The following is a 21,334-nucleotide window of genomic DNA, read 5'->3' as shown; positions in this document are numbered from 1 at the left end:
ACAGGTTGGAACTAAAATGCAGTTCAATATCATTTGAATTAGCTGAAAATTAAAAAAAAATATCACTGGATAGCAAATTGTTTAGATTTATATTATTTCACTTCCTGTTTGTAATTGATGACATCACACTAGGACATTACCTTGCAAACACTGGGCATTCATCTTATTGACAAATAAAAATACATTAGAGTACCTTTATTTAGTTGAATTTATCTTTAGAGAGTCAAAAAAGTAGTTTCTTTGTGTAATTTATGCATAAACTTTGACTAGAATGAGTGTCCCTAGTGTAATGTCACTTCCTGCCATTTTCTACATATTTTTCTATGTTTACCACAAATCCCTACACGATAGGTGTAAAACTATAATTTATATGTACAACAGGTACAAATACACCAAATAAAGTCAAAATTGGAAAATTGTATTATTACCTGGTCATATTGTATGACATCAAATTGTAGTTGGTTTTGGACCCTTTAAAATTGAAATGTCATCAGAAAATGAAGGAGGTAAAATGAGGTAAACCATATCATATTGTCAATGATTAAGTGACATCAGCTCTAAATGCTTATGGTTTTAAGTTTAAAATTTTGAAATTTCAGTGTAGAAATGTTAGATAGTTTGCTTTTTTCTATTAAAAATGTAACACAAATTTACATTTCTGGCCTCCAAACTGTATCTGAGCTTCACAAAAAGTATTATTTGTGGTGAAGTAAGTAATATATCTGTAGATATAATTATAAAAACTATTGTTGGCAAGTATTTGTCCAGTATTGTTTCAGAAATGCTAAACATCTCTAATCTAATCTCTAATCTAATAATGAATAAACAAACAAATTAAATGGTTTCAGTTTCTCCATTGAAATCACATGATGTTCCACTTCACTTTTGCCTCCAATGGTATTTATAATGTTCTGTTAAAGGGTCTATAGAACCATCGTACATTTTGGAGTTGTCAGTGTTATGTATTTTAATATGCCGTTTTGTGTTTACATAAATAAAAAAATATAAATTTGTTTTCTCAATATTTTCTGCGCCACTAGGGGGCGGTGTTGCATGTTGTTGGAGCCAGTAGATAAATAAACACTTTTGTACAGATTTTCTTGTTACCGCTTATTGAAAATTGCAATTGCAAAAAATCTGTTTGTTTTTTGTTTTTCATGTTTTGTTTTATAATCTTATCTTGTCGATTTATTCAAAAAGGTGAATCAATTTAAATATATAGACATGTAAAAAAAATAGAGAAAGATTTACAGAATGTCCCAGTAGACCGAAATATCTATTTTTCTAAATAATTGACATAAAGCCTTCTTTCGAGGCCTGAGCCGAGCGGCTCGTGGTGTGTTTTAATTATGGATGACGAGTTCATGTGCACACACTGTTCTTCCTCACGCTTCACCATCTTTCATCTAACAACACTTACATGTTGCAACACAGAGGTGGAAGGGAATTCCTTACAGTTTTGAAATAGTATTTGTTGTAAAACCAGTGGTAAATGACAGTTGATGATGATGTAAATCCGGCTTTGCAAGTGAAAAAACAAAAGAGCTTAAATGTTCTGTCCACAGTAATATTATACACAATACAATAGGATTTTGGCAATACTGTACTATGTTCTATTATAAACAGATAATTATACTTTATATATTTTGTGTTTTTTGACTACTACAGTACTTTTAATATTAGTATGGCCAATTCAAAACTCAGTTGTCAATCATTCCAGATTATAGGCATCTGTAGGCAAAAGTGAAGTGAAATATAATGTGATGTCAATGGACAAATAAGGCTTAACCACAGAATATTAAAAATCAAGGTAGTCAGAGCCTGATTTTAAGACTCAAGATTTAAGTTAATATTGATATAGTGAGATATGTATACACATATGTATACACACACATATATATATATATATGTATGTATGTATATATATATATATATATATATATATATATATATATATATATATATATATAATGTATATATATATATATATATATATATATATATATATATAATGTATATATATATATATATATATATAATGTATATATATATATATACTGTATATATATATATATATATATATATATATATATATATATATATATATATATATATACTGTATATATACATATATATATTTATTGGGGGATAATTACTTGACATTTTTAATGAAAGCAAGATCTTGATTTTTAGTTTTTGCTGAACAAATATCGTGAGGTGAGGTCCGGGGCTTCTGAGGCACTACAGGGACCTCCAACGGTTGTGCACAGTTTAAAAGATAATTGAGTTTGAAAAGTATTTTACATTACCGGTATATATGTGTTTGAATGCATTACTTGTACTTCTTTCAATCTATGTCAACCATAAGCCATTGTTATTTGCATTGTTCATTTGTAAATCAAAAGGGAAAAACATTACATATTCTGTTCAACTGAGGAGAAATAATTACTGCAGGTTCCGTGGGGTTTTCGATCAGGGAGCCACGACGACGCAGAGATTGAGAATGGTTGATCTAATATAAATATATGTTTTTTTTTAAATATATATTATATTGCAATGTAAATTGTATTGTTTCCACCCTTTGTAATAGAAAAGGAAACTAACTGACATGATCTCTGATGTCAGTTAATCGTGGGAAATGTTTTAAAGTCTTCATTTTGCCATATCCAGTTCAGAACATGGAACATCCTGAGCATTTTACAGGGTCAATGTGACTGAGCACGACAAACGCACTTGATGCATTTGAAGACAAGAGAATGAATATTAAAATAAATCCTTCGTAGTGTCGTGAAAGATCAGCTCCCTCGCCCTGTTTTCGCCCCGCCTTCTGCTCCTGACCTCTCCCTCTTCCATCAGCGCTTTTGTCAGGTTCTGCTGAAGGTCATCCGTGATCCCGCAGAACTGTGCGGAGCGACCTTTGGCTGGACGTAAAAATAGTTCCACCGTGACTAGTGCAAAGTTATTCGAGACATCTAACGTGCAGATTCAACATATGAACATTTTAACCACTTTGCACTGCAGTAATCAATTTTGTACTGTTTTGTTTTGTATTTTTCCAGAATAAAATCAATGCCACGTTTTGTAAACAAGGACCAAATTAATAATTAAACTGCAAAAACAGAAACATCTCAACAGACATTTCTTTTAGTTTATTTCCAACAATTTATTTTTAAATGTAATTCAAATAATACATAACACGTAGACACACCCAGATTGTGTAGTGTCATCTTCTTAGAGTAAAGTTCAAGTGACATAGCATTGGCTCGGACTGGTCAGTGTCTGTAAAAGGAGACGGAGGAGCGAAGAGGAGAAGAATTTCACACATGACAGTCCAGAACGTAGGCGACTGAAGGCTGCTGGGAATAGAACCGGACGACTCTGTAGAGCGAGTCTGAACTGATCAACTCTTTCGATTGATAACGTGTCAACGAATAAAGGCTTGGCATGAATTGAAAAGGCAGATTTTAAAATGCTTGTGATGATGATGTTCTTTATAAAACAAGAAATACAACAAACGGGACACGGAGAGAAAAACGAAATGTGTCGTTTTGTCATAATGTCAACTATGTAAATGTTCTTTCTATTTTAAATATAAAAACATTTTACACAAAAAGAACACAGGAAAAGACTAGAGAGAAAACTCCCAAAAATCCTCCAGAACCCACAAATAAAAAAATACCATAAAATAAAAAGAAAAATGAACAGGACTTTTATTTGGACATTTGTGTAATTTATCTTCAACTTTTACTTTATTTTATCCATGACTTTATTATAGTTTATATTTTATTATTATTAGGATTATGATTGTTATGATTTTTTTTTTTTTTATCGTTTTGTTTCAAATGAACGTTATAGATTAAACCATGGCCTAAATCAGGCTATGTACCTGTGTCTTTTTAGGCCAAAGGATTGTAAAATGCGAGGGCTGGTAACTGTGATACTGCTGAGACTCAGAAAAGTTTGTCATACCAAAATATAAAGCTTATGAACCTTTAAAAAAATTCTTTGCCACCTTGTGTGATACCGATATGTCAAATTTTGTTGTCTGGTCCATGGATATTTAAGTTGCACCAATACATAATATATATTTATTTAAATGATGACTCTATTACTACATAAATTACCAACACGACTCTTCAGGTTTCCTAGCCAGAACAACTTTTCTTACTCAGAATTGGGAATTACAAGTTGGACATGTATATTTTTACATCAATGAAATGCAGTGGCGCCTGTGTTAAGCTGTGTCGGTGTGTCACCGCACTGTGTGTAACAGAGAGGTGCAGAGCAGTACAAAGAGTGAAAGTGTCGTCAGCTGATCCCGAGTCTAAATAAAGTATTTACATTTAACCTTCAAACGTGTGCCCCTCTGCCAGCCGCCCCTTTAGCACCGGTAATGAAAGGGAGACTGGAAACACTACATGCGCGTCACATTAACAGCAGCAAAGTAGTCTAAGCTTTTACTCAAGTAAGACTAATGTTGCTTCAAAATAATATTAGTCGAGTAAAAGTACATAAGTAGCAGTCCAAGAAATGTATCAAGAGTAAGAACGTATTTGAGCAAACTATTCAAGTAAGAGTAAATGTAGGACTAGATGTAACATCTGAATTTGAAGATTATTTCATTGGATGGACCAAACCTTAAATGAGGCACAATATCTACTTTCAAAGGACAAACCATAAACATTTGAAAAAGTAAATCATATCTGTAATAGTTGTGCACGAAACATATATTTATTCAACATTTTCAACGTAAAACCTTTTACTCAAGTAGGTGTACTATTACTTCAAACTAAATATTACCCAAGTAGTAAAAACATGCATTTCAAAAATTACACCAACAAGTACAATTTCTGTCAAAAGTAACTTAAATTTAAATATTGCATTTAAATGAGTAAATGTGTAATCCACCTCTGGTTTACAGATTGACCGTTTCTAATGTTATCTTGTTATATTGGACTCTTTCCTCACAACAAACAGGCCGATGGCCCTTGAACTTGGGTTTGGAAACCGGAGATAACCTAAAATTACCCACTAGTCCTATTGACCCCAAGAAGTGGGTCAGTTTAACTTTTCTTTTGACGGTAAAATGTTTGATATATGGGCAGCACAGATGGGTTACTGCAAAGTAACAGGCCTTTAAAACGTGGAATCAGACACTATCACGTTTCTCGGACTGAGCGTGTAAGAGACACTCGCTAACAGGGAACACAGAGCCTGAAATCTAGATGCTCCACGAGAACAATTTAACTATTACTACAGAAAGTGTTCAAAGGAATTCAATGTGTTGCAAATCACATAAAAATCATGTTTTTATCATATAGTACATTTTTTTTCCAGGGAGATTTTTAGAAAGATAGAATGTAGTTGTGCCTGTATCTTTAAATTTAGATGGAGACTGAACCTGGCAAGTGACTTAAGTACAATAAACACACAAGACTAATGCATCTCCATATGTTTGGATAGAGCAGTGGCTCCAAAGTAGGGGTCAGGCCCCCCTAGGGAAGAGCTGGTGATCACAAGATGATGTAATTTTCAAGTGTTGACACTGTATTAAAGCTGTTTCAATTGAAAACATTGTTTTATTGAAACTGGGTCAAATAACAAAATAAAATATAAAAATAAATAATATTAAACCTTATTTTTAACGGTTTACAACTTGAAATTATTACAGACGTCTGTTTAATCTTACTGTGGGGGTCCCGTCAGTTTCAGTTTATGGCAAGTATGAATAAAACAATAAACTTGAATGAGGTTTCAATCTTGTTAGAGGCAAATACAATTTCTTATCATATGTCGTTTTAGGTCAGTATTGTGGTTTACAATAAATAAAATATAAAATGATCTACTCACTGTAGTTTGATACTTAAAGACACTATGTTTTTTCAGGTATTAACAGTTTGCCTTATATAAGAGAACCTTCATTTGCCCCACAATCGGGAAATTCCATGTTGCGACGCGTAGTTCAAGAACAGCAGGAGATATATGCTGTAGAAAAGATGAATAACTTTAAAAATCTTAATTTGAGCAAGAAGGTAGAGCAAAAACTTGCATATAGAAAACTCTAGAATAAGTGGCTATGACCGTGGTTACAGTGCAGCGTATGGACAGAAGAAATACAATGTAAACAGCAGTAGAGGTGATTGTTATGGGCTATGCAAAAATAAATACAATTTAACTTTGAATTATTGTAAAATTTGTAAATAGGCTCTGCCTTTTGTTCCATTAAGAAATGCTGTCTTCCCCAGACATATTTGACCTCAGAAGACCTTTGTGCTGCAGTGCAGATAAATCAGGTCGACATGCCTCCATTATCATTGCATCAAATGCATTTAAGTCTGCACTGTGTAACTTTTCTGGCGGAGGGTTTGCCACCTGCTCATCTCTTGCTTTGCCAGGGATGTTCCACAGTACGGAATTAAAGTCTAAAAGTCCCTAATGTTGTATTTCTCTCTATTAATTTGTAGATCAACTTGTATTACTTTTGTTACATCTTACCAATTTTACAATGAATGTTTATATTATTCTGTCTGTTGTGACACATCTGCACCTTGCCCAGGCACGACAGTTGAATATTAGGACCTTCTGTTGCAGATCAATCAAGTCGACAGGCCTGCATTATCAGGCCATTGGCACATTTTAAAGTGGAACATGAATAAAGATATTATTGAACTGACAAGGGGCTCTTTCTGAGGCCTCTATTGCACATGAGCCTGCCTGACACATGGCATGAGCACGTGCCCCTCTGCCCTCACTCTCACCCTGCATAACCTGTCCTGCTGCCAGCTGGACACAAAACAAGGACACATGAGGCTCTTTGAATAAAGACTGAGTCAATGCTCCTGCAACATTTTTAATTTTGGTGTTTGGGGTAAATTATTCACAGATGTCTAAGCATGCCAACCCCCATTACTTATGCAGTTAGATGTGCCAAGAGCGTTACGTAATACTTTTAGACCGCTTTGTACTGACTACGCTTGTCCCTTGCAGATCAGGCACAACCAAAACAAAATACTAATCTTGAAAAACAGGTTTATTAGTTAAGATCACATTCATAGCATTCAAAATTAGTAATACAATTTGCATAATCTAGATATAACTTTACATATTAACAAAAATAAGACATTCAGTACGATGTGCACAAGGATGTTAAAAATACGACCAGCAAAAGGTATATAGTACTCTGTATATTTCACATTTTGTATTATTGTAGTGAAAGGCACAACTATAGTTAACACAACATGGGGATATTTCTCATGCACAATCCCATGAGATCAAAGCAGCGAACAGCATCACAGTTGAGTGGTAAACAAACACACAATTACCTGATGAATTACTGGGATCATAAAAAGTATTTGGACGGTTATTGCTGGGATTATTGCTGTATCAAAAGTGAACTATGTGCATTAACACACTGGTATATTGTCAGGTTGAGTATCAAGCAGCATAAATAGAACTGACAAGAACACAATGCATTCAGTTTGCATAATTATACTCTCTCTCTATATACATTAGCAAAATTAACAAAATTCCTTGGTGGCAGTCTTTCTCTGCTGTACAATGATTTCACGTCCAAAAATCATCTTGAAAAATTTATTTAACTACATTCTGTCCATGTTTCATTCACTATTTAATATTTATACTGTACATGACATGTTACAGTTGTGCAAAATGACAGCCTTCCGTTAGCCATACAATACTGAATGTTATCTAAAATTTAAAACCATGCAAGACAAAGAAGGCTGGCACAAAAAGAAGGTGGTGTGTGCACCGCGCTGCTCAAATATACAAGTCTGCAATTAAAAAGAGAGAAAAGAATTATGATCTATACACAGAGAAAAGGTTTACGTTTTACACATATTAACAGGCAACAACTATGCAAACATAGCAATAGCTTCAGAGGAAGGGGTCAATAAAAAAATGCATTTAAAATTGCACTATAACTTTTCTGGCGGCGGGCTCGCCACCTACTCGTCTCTTGCTTTGCCGAGGATGTTCCACAGCATGACATTAAAGTCTTGTCTGAATCCTAAAAGTCCATTTCTCTCTATTTTTATTACTTTTGTTATATTTTACAAATGTTATAATTAATGTTCTTATCATTCTTTTTTCTGTATGTCTGACATATCTATATCTTGCCCAGGGACGACAGTTGAAATTTGTCTTTGCAGCTAAAACTGGCACATAAATAAATCAAATAATCAGTCTCTATAAACCGATACCATTTGCATTTAAAAAAAAAATAATTCTATAATCCTTCATATCATCATTGACCAAACCATCACAAATGTCATGTTTTGTTGATATTCTGCTACTCATTAACCATAGTGGATGTATTTACCATCTCAACAAGCCATATTGTTCATTCAGCAAAAATCTAATGGCATTTAATTCTTTAAACATGTATACACAAGTTTGCGTTAGTCATTACTCACTTGTTGTCCTACAGGAAGCCCCACCACTTCTGCACCAGCAGGTCGTCTCCAAACCCTGTGTACAGCAGTCGATTACCGCACTCCTCCCAGCGGCGTACCTCTCCTTTCTCCAACACCACAAACTTCCACTCCACATGGCTCTCGGCAGGAAGCCCGACCACGCAGCTCCAGTATCCATCCTCGGTTTTCTCCAAGGGCACGACGCTTCTCCAGGCCCCTAGTTCCTGCTGGTCCCCAGTCACCGCCACCGTCTGGTAGGGCGACAGTGGAAGGTAGTGCACGCGGAAGGTTACGTTGACGTTCTGGGGCATCGGTTGGACGGCCAAGACCTTTTTGGCGCTTTCCGTGCCGTCTTCGGTGCACTGTGTCTGAGGTTGTGGTTTGTTTTCAACCAAATCTACTCCCTGCTGGCTAGAAGCTGCATCTTTAGAGTTAGTCGCATTCATCCATGGAAGCACTTGATAGCTACCATCAATGATCCATTCGTTATGATCCATAGTAGCTTCCATAATGCTAATGTCAGTCTTTTCAGAGTCGGGTTTCTCAGGTTTCTCTGCTTCCTCCTTGTTTGTGACACATGCTTGTTCTTTCTTCATGTCGACTTTTTTTACCTCTTCTTTCATCATCTCATCCCAATTAACATCATGCACAACTTCCATCATGGTCTCTTCCATTGCTTTCTGGTAATCTTCTTCAATTTCGGATCCGAACGAATCCTCATTGGTCACTAACGACTCATTACTTATATCTTCAGGTGCTGACAGCTGGACAGGACTTGACGCTAAAGGTCCCACAACCATGGAAACCGCGTCTTCCTTGTCATCGCCATTACTTGTATAAAGACTATGCGAGACGTTCTCTTCATCATGGAACACTTCACGAGATGCGTTTTGTGATAATGGAAAATGACCTACAATAATTTGCCCAATTTCTTCGCCAGCTACTTCCATTTCGGGGCTAACTGTCATGCTGCAAATCCCACTTTCCAAACAAGGAGATGAAATTCCATTTTCTTTCAGCTTGGTTTGCTCCATTGACTTCATGTCTGCAGCAGTGTCTTGACAGATATCTAGGGCAGCACCACTTGTCAAATCAGAGTTACTGCAAGTTTCTTGAGGGGTCGTTTCGTCGATTGGCGTTTCGGCTGCAAGTGTGTCAGAGCTAGCCGCTATGTCAACGCTAAATCCTTCATTAGTAGGAGTTGCTTTGTTGCCCAAGTAATCTTTTTTTAATTCTAAATGAGAAGTTTGGCCATCACTGTCCTCACTATCAGATATTTCAACAGCTGAAACACTAGACTCCACAGTCCTGCATACTATAACTACTTTGCGATCAACCTTTTCAATCGAAATGGATTTATCATTGTTAGCATCTGAAGACATTCCTGGTTCTTTCGTTTGCACCTCAGTTGATGTTGCATTTTCTAAGATTTCCGTTTTGATGACTGGTTGAATCTCATCCTCTTGATCTTTTCCCTTTTCTAGAAATAAACATTGTCCAACGGCACTCTCAGTCTTGGGTTGTTCAACGTCAACGTCTTCAAGCATTTCTGGAAACTTCTGTTGACATTTTTCTATCGATGTGACCACGTTTTCAACAGTTTCAATTTTGGTCCCCGACAAAATCTCACCTTCGACTTTTTCAAGATTGACCACTTCTAGACAAGAAACAGTATCTGATTTGACGGCCTGTATCTGCGTGTCCACGTTGGAACAAACTTTGTCTGGGACTGGTTGCACAACAATTTGTTCTGAAGATCCATTCTTGTCCATGTGCAAAGACTTCACTTCTATAGCTGGTTGGAGCAATCGTTTATCATCTCCAAGAGGAATTGATCCTTCATTTCCTGCAATGTTAGGAGTTTCCTGGTCTACTTTTTCTTCTTTACCTTGGTTAATCTCTTGGGCATGGAGCACCGTCTTGACCATTGGCATATCGTTACTATCAATATCCATTTGTGAAGGAGCAACACTAATTTCAATGTCTTTTTGTCTCTCACTCTTGACGTCTTTAAGATTGCTCAACTCCAAGCTACACACGGTGTTCACAACCTCCTCTGTTATTTGAGCTGCCATATTGGAACAAAAAACTACTTCTTTACTCTCTTCTTGTCTGGAAACTTTGCCCGTATCGTTCTCTAATGCGTCACTGGCCACATTTTCATCATCAACACTATCCTGCTGGACTAGAGAAGATTGTTCCAATTGCACGGATTTTGGTTCAAGGGAAGTTTTCTTGAATTCCTTATAGGCATCGGCCACTATTTGCTCCACAATGCAGTCAACCTTATCGTTTAGTGTTGCGATTGACGTTTCAGTTGTATCGGTACTTTCCTCTTTGGCAGCTTGCTTACTTTCATTGTCCAATTCAGTGTCCAAACTATGAGTCATACCAGGCTTTTCCTGATTATTGGATGGTGCTGTTGTGTCTGTTATGCTTAGGATTTCTGCTTTTACATCAGCAGGGAGACCAAACTGACTGGTTTCTTCATCCAAAACCTCTGAAAACTGATTTGGAGAAGGTGTGGGGGGTGCTAAACATTCTACCTGCTTGGAATCAATGCTTGAACTTTGAATCTCTGTGCAATCAACCACATTTGAATCAGTTAGCTTGCAGATAGGGGCAGTTTGTTCTTCTTCAGTCCAGTCCTTTTGGTCATTAAGCTTGTTGGATGCAATTTCTTGACTTTGCTGACCTTGCAAAGATGTATTTTCTGGCAATATCACTTGATCGACAACACTTTCCTTCTCTGCCACGTTGACGTCAGGAATATGTGGAATGGCATCAGCTATTGATGTATTGATGCTGTCACCAGAGTCAACAGACTCCTTCATGTTGTTTACCATTTCTGTGTCTGTTTGGCTTGTGCTTAATCCCTTATCAGATTGGATTTCAGTTGTGTTGTGAGATTGCTCTTGAGGGCAATGTCCACTCTGGTCATTCTGTTTATCACTTTGTTCACTATCTACAGGAGACAAATCAGAAGTATCTGAAGGTTTGAAATCATCTTTAGTCTCCTCAGGCTTAGATGGTTCAGCTTCACTCTTTTGGCCAGCAACAAGCAAATGTTCCTCCTTTACCTCAACAGATGGAGTTGCAGAAACTGTTTCGTCAGCTTGTTTCTCATCATTTAGACATCTGGATTTGTCTTCGTTTTCCAAGTTTTGCTCATTTGTAATGTTTTCCTGGTCATCTTTATCTTCCTTGTGAGGAGCTGAGGAGATGTTTTCCTTCACCAAAACAGGGGCATTGCCATCCTCAAGCTCAATTTCCAGATGCCTCGAGTTAGTCTCCCTTGTGCTTTCTTTCTGGTCACTCAAGTCGGGGGTTGGGCAGGAGCATGACTGGCTGTCAGAAGAGAACTGAACAGACTCCTCTTGTCTGAATTCCCCTTCTGACACGTCCTCGTTAGTCGTGGTCAGGTCTTCGCTGGAGTCTGCTTCAGGCATCTAAAACAAAAAGAAGAGCCAATTTTTAGGAATTTAAAACAGACTATACACTGTTGTGCAACGTGAAGTTATTGAAGTAAAATTGTGTTTTTCCTTCATCGGTTTAAAAAGTTGTTATCTGAAGACCTTTGACCCACAGGTCATAGGTCTGTAGAAGACATCCCTGTGACCCAGTGATGAGTGTCATAATTCACTTTTAACTTAAAATGCCTTTCATTGTGCTACTACTGATCAACCTTGAATTTCCTTTGGGATCAATAAAGAATTTATCTAATCCAAGCATTTGAACAATGTTGGCAAAACCCGGGAAGTATATTTCAAGTAACTAAACACTGAAAAATAAAAATCCAGTTGGACTATACAAGGTTGGATTGATCATTCTTTGGTTGCCGGGGTTCTAGTCGACTTAAGAAATTCTTGGTTGACTGACATGCTTGCCGATCGTTTATTCGACTAAAGAGGACAGTAGCGTGAAAAAGGCAAATGTTCCAGTATCTCTTTGATCTGACCATGTATCCGACTCCAAACTGCACTCACAAAACCACAACTGTACTATTTATACAGAAACATACTAGGGAACTAGGGGAGAGTATTTATATGTAAATAGGCGATTTAATTCATGGTTAACTATCAAATCTTGATCTAGCTCACTTCAGATCTTCTACTTTCTGCTGTAGTCCTATATTAATCTAAATCTAACATTTTGGTCGACTGAAACATCGACTGGACGACTAACCAACTGTACTAAAGGCCGACAGCCCTAAAAACTCATCATATACTGCAACATACAGCATTCCCACCAATCCAAACGTAATAGATTTTTAGGCCAACATTCTATTGTACACATTTTCAACTTTCAACATGCTTGTTTGTTTTCTTTTCAGTGCTTACCTTCTCTTCCTCTTCCTCCTTTATCAGCTCGGGTTCCTTCGCCCCATGGTCCTCCTGTACCACGTCCTCCTCCAACTTAAGCTCAAAGTTCTGCACAGGTTCTTCTGCAGAACTTTGCGTTCGGTGAGAATTCCACTCCCAGAAAAATGCATGTTGTGCTTTGTCAACCGCCGCGTCTCTGTAGGGTACTTTGTGTTTGTGCTGTTTTCGCTCTGAGGAAGGGCGCCGCTGTCTGACTTGTTCATGTGACCGGTGAGTTTGCTCCTTGACATCATCCTGGGAACTCTCGTCACTGGCATCTGAAAACGCAAAAAGAAATGGTGTTGAATGTATATTTTGCCAGCAATTTGCATTTATAAATTAATTTACAACATTTTTAAAAAGTAAGTTGATTGTATTTTTGTGGACATGGACTCAAACATCAGCTTAACTTCAAATATTTGTCAAGTGTGCAGAGCAAGCAAGCCACTGCAATTGAGTTTTTAAAAAATGTTTTTTCCTATTGCAGCTGTAAAATGTAAGAATAAAAATGACAAGCTACACATTTGAAACGGTGCTTAATGCAACTTTTTTTTGCTCGTCTCCATGATATGTTTTTGTGCTTTGCCTATAACGTTTCCCACATTATGGTATAATCGTGTCCATTTTTATCGAGACAAGCAGGTGGTGCTACCAGGCTAAGTTACAGGTCAGATCTATGGAGAGGAAAGTCCGCTTTCCTCTCCATAATTCCAAAGAATTGTGTTTTTCCAAGGTATTTTTGAGCACTAAAAACTCTTGCACTGTAACTGAAGACACATACGGTAGAAGTTTATGGTTATATAGCGGAACACTCCACACGAAGCATTAACGTATCCATGGAGACCACCAGAAATGTTACATTGTGCACCTTGTTAGTGTTAAACCTATGAGTACATTTTAGCAGAAAATAATTCGCACAAAAAGCAAGATATTAATTTAAGAGGTTTGGAACAGTCTTAACAACACACTTTAAAAGGCAAAAGTGTCCTATGTGTTTATCCAAGTAAACATCGGGTCCTTGTCAATCATGTCAGCTTGTTTGTATTCTGAAGAGAAACAGGAATACCTTGAAATTTCAAACCTTGCCCTACTTCTGCATTGCCTCTGAGCAATGTTGTTTTGCCTACAATAGAAGGTCTCTATAACAACAGGGTGCATGTTTATGTCTATGTAGGTTCAGTAGCTTTAGCAATGTGCATGCTAACCTCAGCATGCAGTGCAGGGGACTCAGACTGCCTTGTACTAGTATGCGACACTTGTATCCTGCCTTTACTTTCAATGCAAGTTGACTCGAAACTAGTTCCAAGTATCCATTGTCCAGGATTGAAACTAAATAGTGTCCAATTTGCTTCTTAACACGCTCACCGACAGCATTAATCATGAGCAGAAGTTAGGTATTGTATGTTTTTATATCTTGATGTTCACAAAATGGAACTAAGAACTTGCCATTGTGCCCCCTTTTCAAATTATTGATAAATGAAAAAATATTAGAAATGTTTCACTGCCAGCCAGAAGTAATTTTGAATACGAGATGGAAAATTAAACTTGAAACTTATTCTACATTGGAACACCCCTGGTTGAATGGGCTCTCTCCCCATTAATTAGGCCTTGAAGCCAGAAAAAAAGTACATAATTCTCATGTACCAACAATAATCACTGCAGCCCAGGCTTGGCGGCATCTGACACAGTAATGGCAGCCTAATTTATTTGATGCTTCTTGTCAACATGATATATTCCAACAGGAAATGTTTTTATGTTGTGTATATAGATACCTAGCAATGTTTTGAGAGTTCAGCTTCATCCTGATCTGTTTACAGGACAGGTTGGCTTTCAAACTTAACTGTGTGGACTGTAAGCCTTTAGTGTAAGAGGGAGTAATGAGTGTCGTGTTATTTTTATCTCAAAGAGCTGCAGTAACACCAGAACTGGCAGGCTGCGACAAATATCACTTAATACAACTAAATCCTTTTAACTTGACAAAGAAATTACACATGGAATATCAATTTAGTGCTTTCTCGTCTGCAAAAAGCATTCTATTGTGTGCATTTTTTTTGTTGAATGACACACTTTGAAGTCTATAGCCTAATTGGTAAGTCTATCAATCAATTAGCCTGTTAAGGACACAACCACATGAAACTGTAATAAAAGTGGGATTCTGAACAGACATGATACGTACAGGCTTATGAATAGAGCCAACTTCTATACAAAATCATACGAAGTTTGATGTTTATTCCTGAAAAAAACTGGTTGAGCTTGCAATAGCAGTAGCTTATATCATATTAAATCACAAAAGGGCGAGAAATATTTCCAGTATTCCTCCTGATTCTTAAATTAGAGGCAACCTAGTCCATCTTAAGCATTTTATTTGTTCATTTCATATTTCATTTTGACCTCCACGTTTTGTTTCATTTTTATCACTCTCTATGTTTTATGCAAGAGAGCTTTATTTTGGTTTGGTATCCTGATTTTGTTGTTTTCCCTAGCTTCATGTTATCGCACACTACAGCTCTTGTAAATAATTGAATAATTGATCAGAACTCGCCTGCAGGCCCTTGCAACAGATCAACAAGAGCCTCATCACCATTAATTTACCTGTTGACCCGCTCCGTGCTGCTCTCCCCGGGGCTTCTTCTTCCACCTCCTCCGGGCCGAGCACTGCGTCTTCGTGCCCCGCGTCGCTGTCACGACGCTCGGCTGCTCTCTTCCTCCTCCTCCGCTTCTCTTTCACGTTTTTGATGAACACGAAACCCGCCACCAAACACCCGAACGCGGCCAGCGCCAGAAGCACAGCGGGTCCGTGGCGCGCAATCATGCAAAACAACGACGCCAGGTCAATGCGTCTCTCCATCGCCACGGTCTTTCTCAGCGGCATGTCGCCTCCGGTGATGCCGCGGGATGTGCGTGGACGCCTGGGCAGGAGCGGGAGCAGGAGCGGGAGCGGGAGCGGGTGTGGGTGGTTGGGAGGTGCCGCGTCTCGGAGCTCCCACGCGGACAGACTGAGGCGCTTTGAGAAGAGGACTGACCTCTTGTTGCTGCGCAGAGCCGCTGCCGCTGCTGCAAACTGGCGCAGGTGCGTGACGCTGATTGGCGCAAAGAGAATCACGGGGACAGCGCTCATTCATTAAAAAACAACATGTTTGTACAAATGGTCTGAAACTAAAGCGGTTTAAAGATAATTTGGCATTATAGTTTCGGGTGGTTAAAGGACTGGTGCTTTGGGTGAGAAGTGTTGGCTCAGAACAATTAACATGATGTTAATTCAATTGGTCTGAGTGAATAGGCCTATTTTGGTTTAGGTTATTTATACGCTTCTCAATTTAATTCAGAATTTTATAAATTGATACAATCAAAAGACCAGACTATAGAAAACAACCCAAAAACCCCAAAAAACAACATTTAATTTGGATGATTGGAAAGGAAATAAACCATGTATACTTTTTGATGGTTGACTTGCATATTCACAAACCTGACTTGTACCTGATTCTCTTCCTAATTGTTTCCACTGCCATCACAGAATGGCATAGAACTTATATCACAATAGAGAATGGTTTTACCTCTCTGTTTTCATGGAATCATGCAGATCAACTGCCACTTCCAGAAGTGTTATTATACAAGTTTTCATAAAACTAGATTTATTTCAAACATATATAGGACATGTGTCCTTCAGCCCCTGTTCCTTCAGCCTGTCCTCCATCAGCTGCAGACAGTGCTGCAGCTCCTGGAGCAGATGGTTTATTTGGTGGAACAGGGATCTCACGTCTCACAAGTCCTGGGACAGGTCCAAGGCAGAGCAGGATCCATAGAGCACAGCATCTTTAGTGTGAGTGTAGGGATCAGTTTTGTGTCTGTTCACTCAATCCTCTGGAAATGCAGTGGGTCAGCAACAGCAGTTTTATACCTCTACCTCTGTACCTCAGGGAGTCTGGAAAATTCAGGAAGTTTCCTGTACTTACCACACGTGTCCACTAAAGGGAGCTGTTTCTTTACGACGACTAGATTTCACTGGACTGTTTAACTTAAAAGCGTTGGTTAGTGATGCACAAAAAAATCATTTGTTCATACATTTTTTTTGTGTTATCAAATCTTACTAATGTAAACAAGTCACTCTTGTATTATTATACTAAGGAATATGGGCACATGTTACGTTTGTTTCTTTATTTGGCGAACAGAAACATGTGTACATTTGATATCAAAATATGTATTTAATAAAGACTGAAATATACAGTCTGCAAATTGCAAAGGAGAAAAATAATAATAATAATACAAGAATAATTGTTTTATTAATAATAGGTCATTTTCTCAAAATTCCTATGACACATTTGTGTTAGCAGCAATGCAAGTGTAGTTTAGATAGTTTTACATTGCTCCTCTGAAGGAAATGCAATAAGTAACAGCTGCTATATATAAATTATAATGTAAAATAACTACAACATTTGCGGTTTACACTGATGTATGCTATTGTAAAAAATAAATAATAATAATAATAATAGCATAATTTATATTTCAGTTCAATAACAACCCATAAATATAGCCGCAAGCGGCAATGATCGGCCCTCGCCACGCCGCCGCCACGCCGCAAGAGGAGGGGGCGCTAACGCGCCCCAATTGTCCTTTTATTACGCCCACTGCCGAATCTGTGACGCTGTAACATCTTCTCCCCTTTGTTTTACCATCAAAAAGCAATTTTATTTTGAATTCTTGGCAAAATGTGCGGCTTTGCCGCACAGACACCGTGACTCTTTGAATAAAAATGTGGATAACTTTTGATGGTCCACCCCTGAAGATGAGTCTCACCAAATTTCAGGTTAATAGGGCTGACGCCCTAAGAGGAGTTTGTGAAAGTCTAAAGTGTAAACATGTTCTGGCGATTTCTCCATTGGAATAACATGGAAGGTTTCGGTCATCGTTACGGCAACGCCATAACAATTATGACATGGGTCTCATTGACTTTTTTGATGGGGATGCCAAAATTGAGTTGTGTGTCAAATTTCATATAATTTTGCAAAACTAAATATTTAACCTCCATATAAAATCTGTAGGGGGCGCTGTGGCTCCAAATTAATTTATTTCACTTCAAGTAGGTTTAGGGCAAAGAGTTTAACAACTGATTCTAATTTGACACAATTCGGACTTTATCTGCGCAAACGGCAGAAATGTTAAATTTGGGAGATTTCTGAAATTCTTGCTACAGTTTGCGGCTTCGCCGCACAGAGACCGTGACAGGTATCAATGTAATTTGGATAACTTTTGATGTCCCACTCCTCAGTAGCATTTTCACCAAATTTCAGCTTTTTAGGGCCAACGCCCTGGGAGGGGTTCGTAAAAGTACGACGTTTGGAAAAACTTCGAAGTCATGTTTAGCCATTTTTGAAGCAATATGGCCGACATTTGGTTGGGCGGACGGCGTTGCCGTAATAATATTTTTTACTTCTCTTGTCACCATCTACCTCTGCGCCAAATTTCATGATTCTACGATCAGATTTTTTTTGGGGTCATTTCCCATCTCTCAATGCATTTTTGGTACATTTGGGGGCGCTGACGCGCCAATTTTTTTAATTTTAGAAAAGGGAAATAGCCAGAATGTAGAGAGGCACGATTTTTAGAGGTGTGCAAATTTTTGTGACTTTTCGTCAATGTTCACTGGGTGAAAAATAGGGGGGTTGGTCCCGAGAAGAAGAAGAAGAAGAAAGAAAGAATGAAAGAATAATATTCCGATGCGAAAACAATGTTTCCCATTTTTCAAATATCATAAACTATACATTTTCGGAAAGCGCTCGCGCTTTCCTACCTCATGGTGTGGGTCCCTGGTCACTGACGGGTACTTTCGTTAATTTTGAGTGGGCTCCGCCCACTTTGTGTTTTTGGCCCTCTATACAGTAATAATGTTCAATTTTTGCATTACATGCTTATATGCACGGAACATGCAAGAGATGGGGAACGTATTCGTGAGCTACTTAGCGCAAATGAGTGCTTTATATGGGGATGACGACCGCTTCGCGGTCGTCATCTCAATCTAAAATGCTCGTTTAGTGCGCACTTTTGCACGGGCTTCGCCCGTTTACAACGGTAATGTTCCATTTTCCTACTACTAATTAGTATGCACGGGGCGTGCATGAGTGAAGGAGTGCGTTAGTGAGTGTTTGGAAGTGGGCGAGCGCTTTCGCGCTCGATTTCGTGCGCACTATGTGCGCACTTTCGCAGCCGTGCTTCGCACGGCCTTACGAGATTAATAGGCCTCTCGCCAGCTTGTGGCGCTCGGGCCTAATAATGCAGTGGATTCATATAGTGCCTTCCACGACACCTGAAGACACTTCACTTCATTTCGCTCCTCATCTGGTGGTGCTACTTCTGTAGCCACAGCTGTCCTGGGGCAGACTGACAGAATTGAGGCTACCAATCTGTACCACCGGCTGCTCCAACCACCACCAACCACTCCCCACATACTACATTTATATGAATCGAAGTGCCTTTCCTAAGGACACAACAATAGTATGCAATAAAGCCACTTATGCCACACCAAAAATACAATTGTATTGTTTAGTTTTTGTCAAGGCACAAAGAAAACAAAGAAAGAAAATAAAAGAAGAAAAATACAAATCATAATTTCACCACAGTACAACATTCACTTCTTCATTATTACATGATGGACATGGACATGATAATTACAGGCAAAATGGAGGCAAATGAGTTTATGTTTAGTCCGAACTTGCATTGTCCACTTTTGCCCTTCAGCACAACCACCACTCATTTGTCTGCTTTCATTTACACTTTCAGACCCATGTTCGCCTTTCAGCCAAATGAGTGTGGCTTCTTCAGCTTTAACCCATTTGCCTCACAAATCAGCATCGCATGCGCAGATTCCGTAGATGCTTCCACAAAGCTATCATTTCTCTTGGGTTCCTTCGATGCACCAGCAAAACTGACTTATACGCACACGGATTGCCTCGTTGCATAAAGGGCAAATCAAAAGTCAAGAACCCTGGATGGTGACTTGGAGCAACTCCAAGTTTTCTCAAGCACATGCCCAGGTATACGTCATCTATGGGGAAGAGGGACACTTGTTCAGAAACATGTTTTAATCGTAAAGCCAATGACCCAGAGTAGACCACCCCGCCTCCGCCTGCATAAGCTGGGTAGGCCCCTTGGTAGAAACTTTGAGGTATAAAGTACTTAGTGGATGGGTCTCGATTTGGTGAGGCATAGTTTATGACTTCTCCCATGAACAAATCCATGCCCTTGTCCGTTTCATTAGTGTAGTGCAGCCAAAGGCTGTGCTCCTCCCACTGTTTGTTCAGGTAATCCACAAGAGCGTCCGTGCGTACAAACACATCGTCATCACCTTTGAACACAAAAATGGCTTTCGGGCAGTACTGTTCAAACCATCGCCAGAACAGCACATCCTTTAGCGTGAGGTTGAAGAACGTATCTTTGAAATCCCATAGTAGGATATCACCATACTTCCTGCTTTCATTGTCTAGAAGAACGTGTAGCTTTGAGTTTGGTTTGGATTCTTGCTTTCCGAGTAAGAAAACCGTCCGGACCAGTCCCCCTTTGACGTTGAACTCGCCGCTGACATGACCACTGCGTCCCCACGTCTCGCGGATGGCTTGCCTGTTTTCAAAGTTGCCCAGTTGTGATTTGATAGCCATAAGAAGCAAAGGCGAATCGAGAGTTTCATTGCTATAACATAAGCCTGGTTGATTGATAATATATGGATACTCTCTGCAATGCATAGAAGAGACAAAAGCTCTCATCTGGTCAGACATGCTCTTGACTTCATTTTCCTTGGTGTCCAACACTGCTTCGGATGTACAATCGGACATGCACCCTGCGGACAAAAGCTTTGTCTTGGATTGTTGAGGCATCCCGCTAGCGTTGCCTCTTAGTATTGGATTGTAGAGACGATCGCAGCCGTGTTGTAAGCGGTTCCACAGGGCTGTATCAATCAAGCGCAGGTTCCAGAAAGGGTTGAGGGGGTGAGGGGGCATCTTTGCAGAGTTAGCGGTGCTGCCCGGTGCTATGAAGTGCACGGGGATTTTGGGAGGTGCGTAAGATATGGTGACAAAGATGGTGACCAAGATGTAAACAAGAAGGTGGCCGGTCATCATGAAAGGGAGCAGGCACATGCACAGGAGCCGGCCATTGCATTTGCAGAATTTTCCCATTTTCTCTGTCGAGGATATAAAAGATGGAGGTTAAGGGGATATATTACGTCAAAACAATGTTAATGAGAGTTTAACCTTGTTACAATGGTGTTTTCTCATCATTAGTGTACTCAGAGTTGTATTTTTGATGGATTCATTGAGTCACACTATGCCATATCCTTGTTCTTAGTCCATTTCAATAAATGATAAAACATGCAAATGCAAATCTGCCGCATTTATCAATGAACTTGTTCCTCTTATTAAGCCATTTTAGATCAATATTGCCGTTTACAATGAAGAAAATGTAAAATGATGATCTTCTTATGTTATAGTATTGCAGATTTCAATACAGGCCGGATGTGAAACTTTTGATTGGTAATTATACTTATCATATCAA

The 21,334-nt window shown here is 38.7% G+C and overlaps 2 protein-coding genes across 2 annotated transcripts; both read right to left on the bottom strand.

Moving 5' to 3' along the window:
* Positions 1–7,012: 7,012 nt before the first annotated feature.
* Positions 7,013–15,911, bottom strand: stbd1 (starch binding domain 1). Its single transcript, XM_072453296.1, has 4 exons — positions 15,386–15,911; positions 12,773–13,071; positions 8,433–11,881; positions 7,013–7,790 (listed from the first exon to the last, which is right to left on the bottom strand). Exons 1-3 carry the CDS (start codon positions 15,909–15,911, stop codon positions 8,441–8,443), a joined length of 4,266 nt encoding a protein of 1,421 aa, XP_072309397.1. The 3' UTR covers positions 7,013–7,790; positions 8,433–8,440.
* A 3,644-nt stretch (positions 15,912–19,555) lies between these two features.
* Positions 19,556–20,958, bottom strand: LOC140367306 (N-acetyllactosaminide beta-1,3-N-acetylglucosaminyltransferase 2). Its single transcript, XM_072453713.1, has one exon. The coding sequence runs from the start codon at positions 20,956–20,958 to the stop codon at positions 19,633–19,635; it is 1,326 nt and encodes a 441-aa protein (XP_072309814.1). The 3' UTR covers positions 19,556–19,632.
* Positions 20,959–21,334: the final 376 nt, after the last annotated feature.

This window comes from Eucyclogobius newberryi, unplaced genomic scaffold (genome assembly GCF_026437365.1).
Source record: "Eucyclogobius newberryi isolate DKJ021-1_F unplaced genomic scaffold, fEucNew1.0.hap1 SCAF_2, whole genome shotgun sequence".
NCBI classification, from domain to species: domain Eukaryota; kingdom Metazoa; phylum Chordata; class Actinopteri; order Gobiiformes; family Gobiidae; genus Eucyclogobius; species Eucyclogobius newberryi.
Note: the sequence above shows the minus strand (reverse complement) of the source record. Positions and strands in the feature narration are given on the sequence as shown.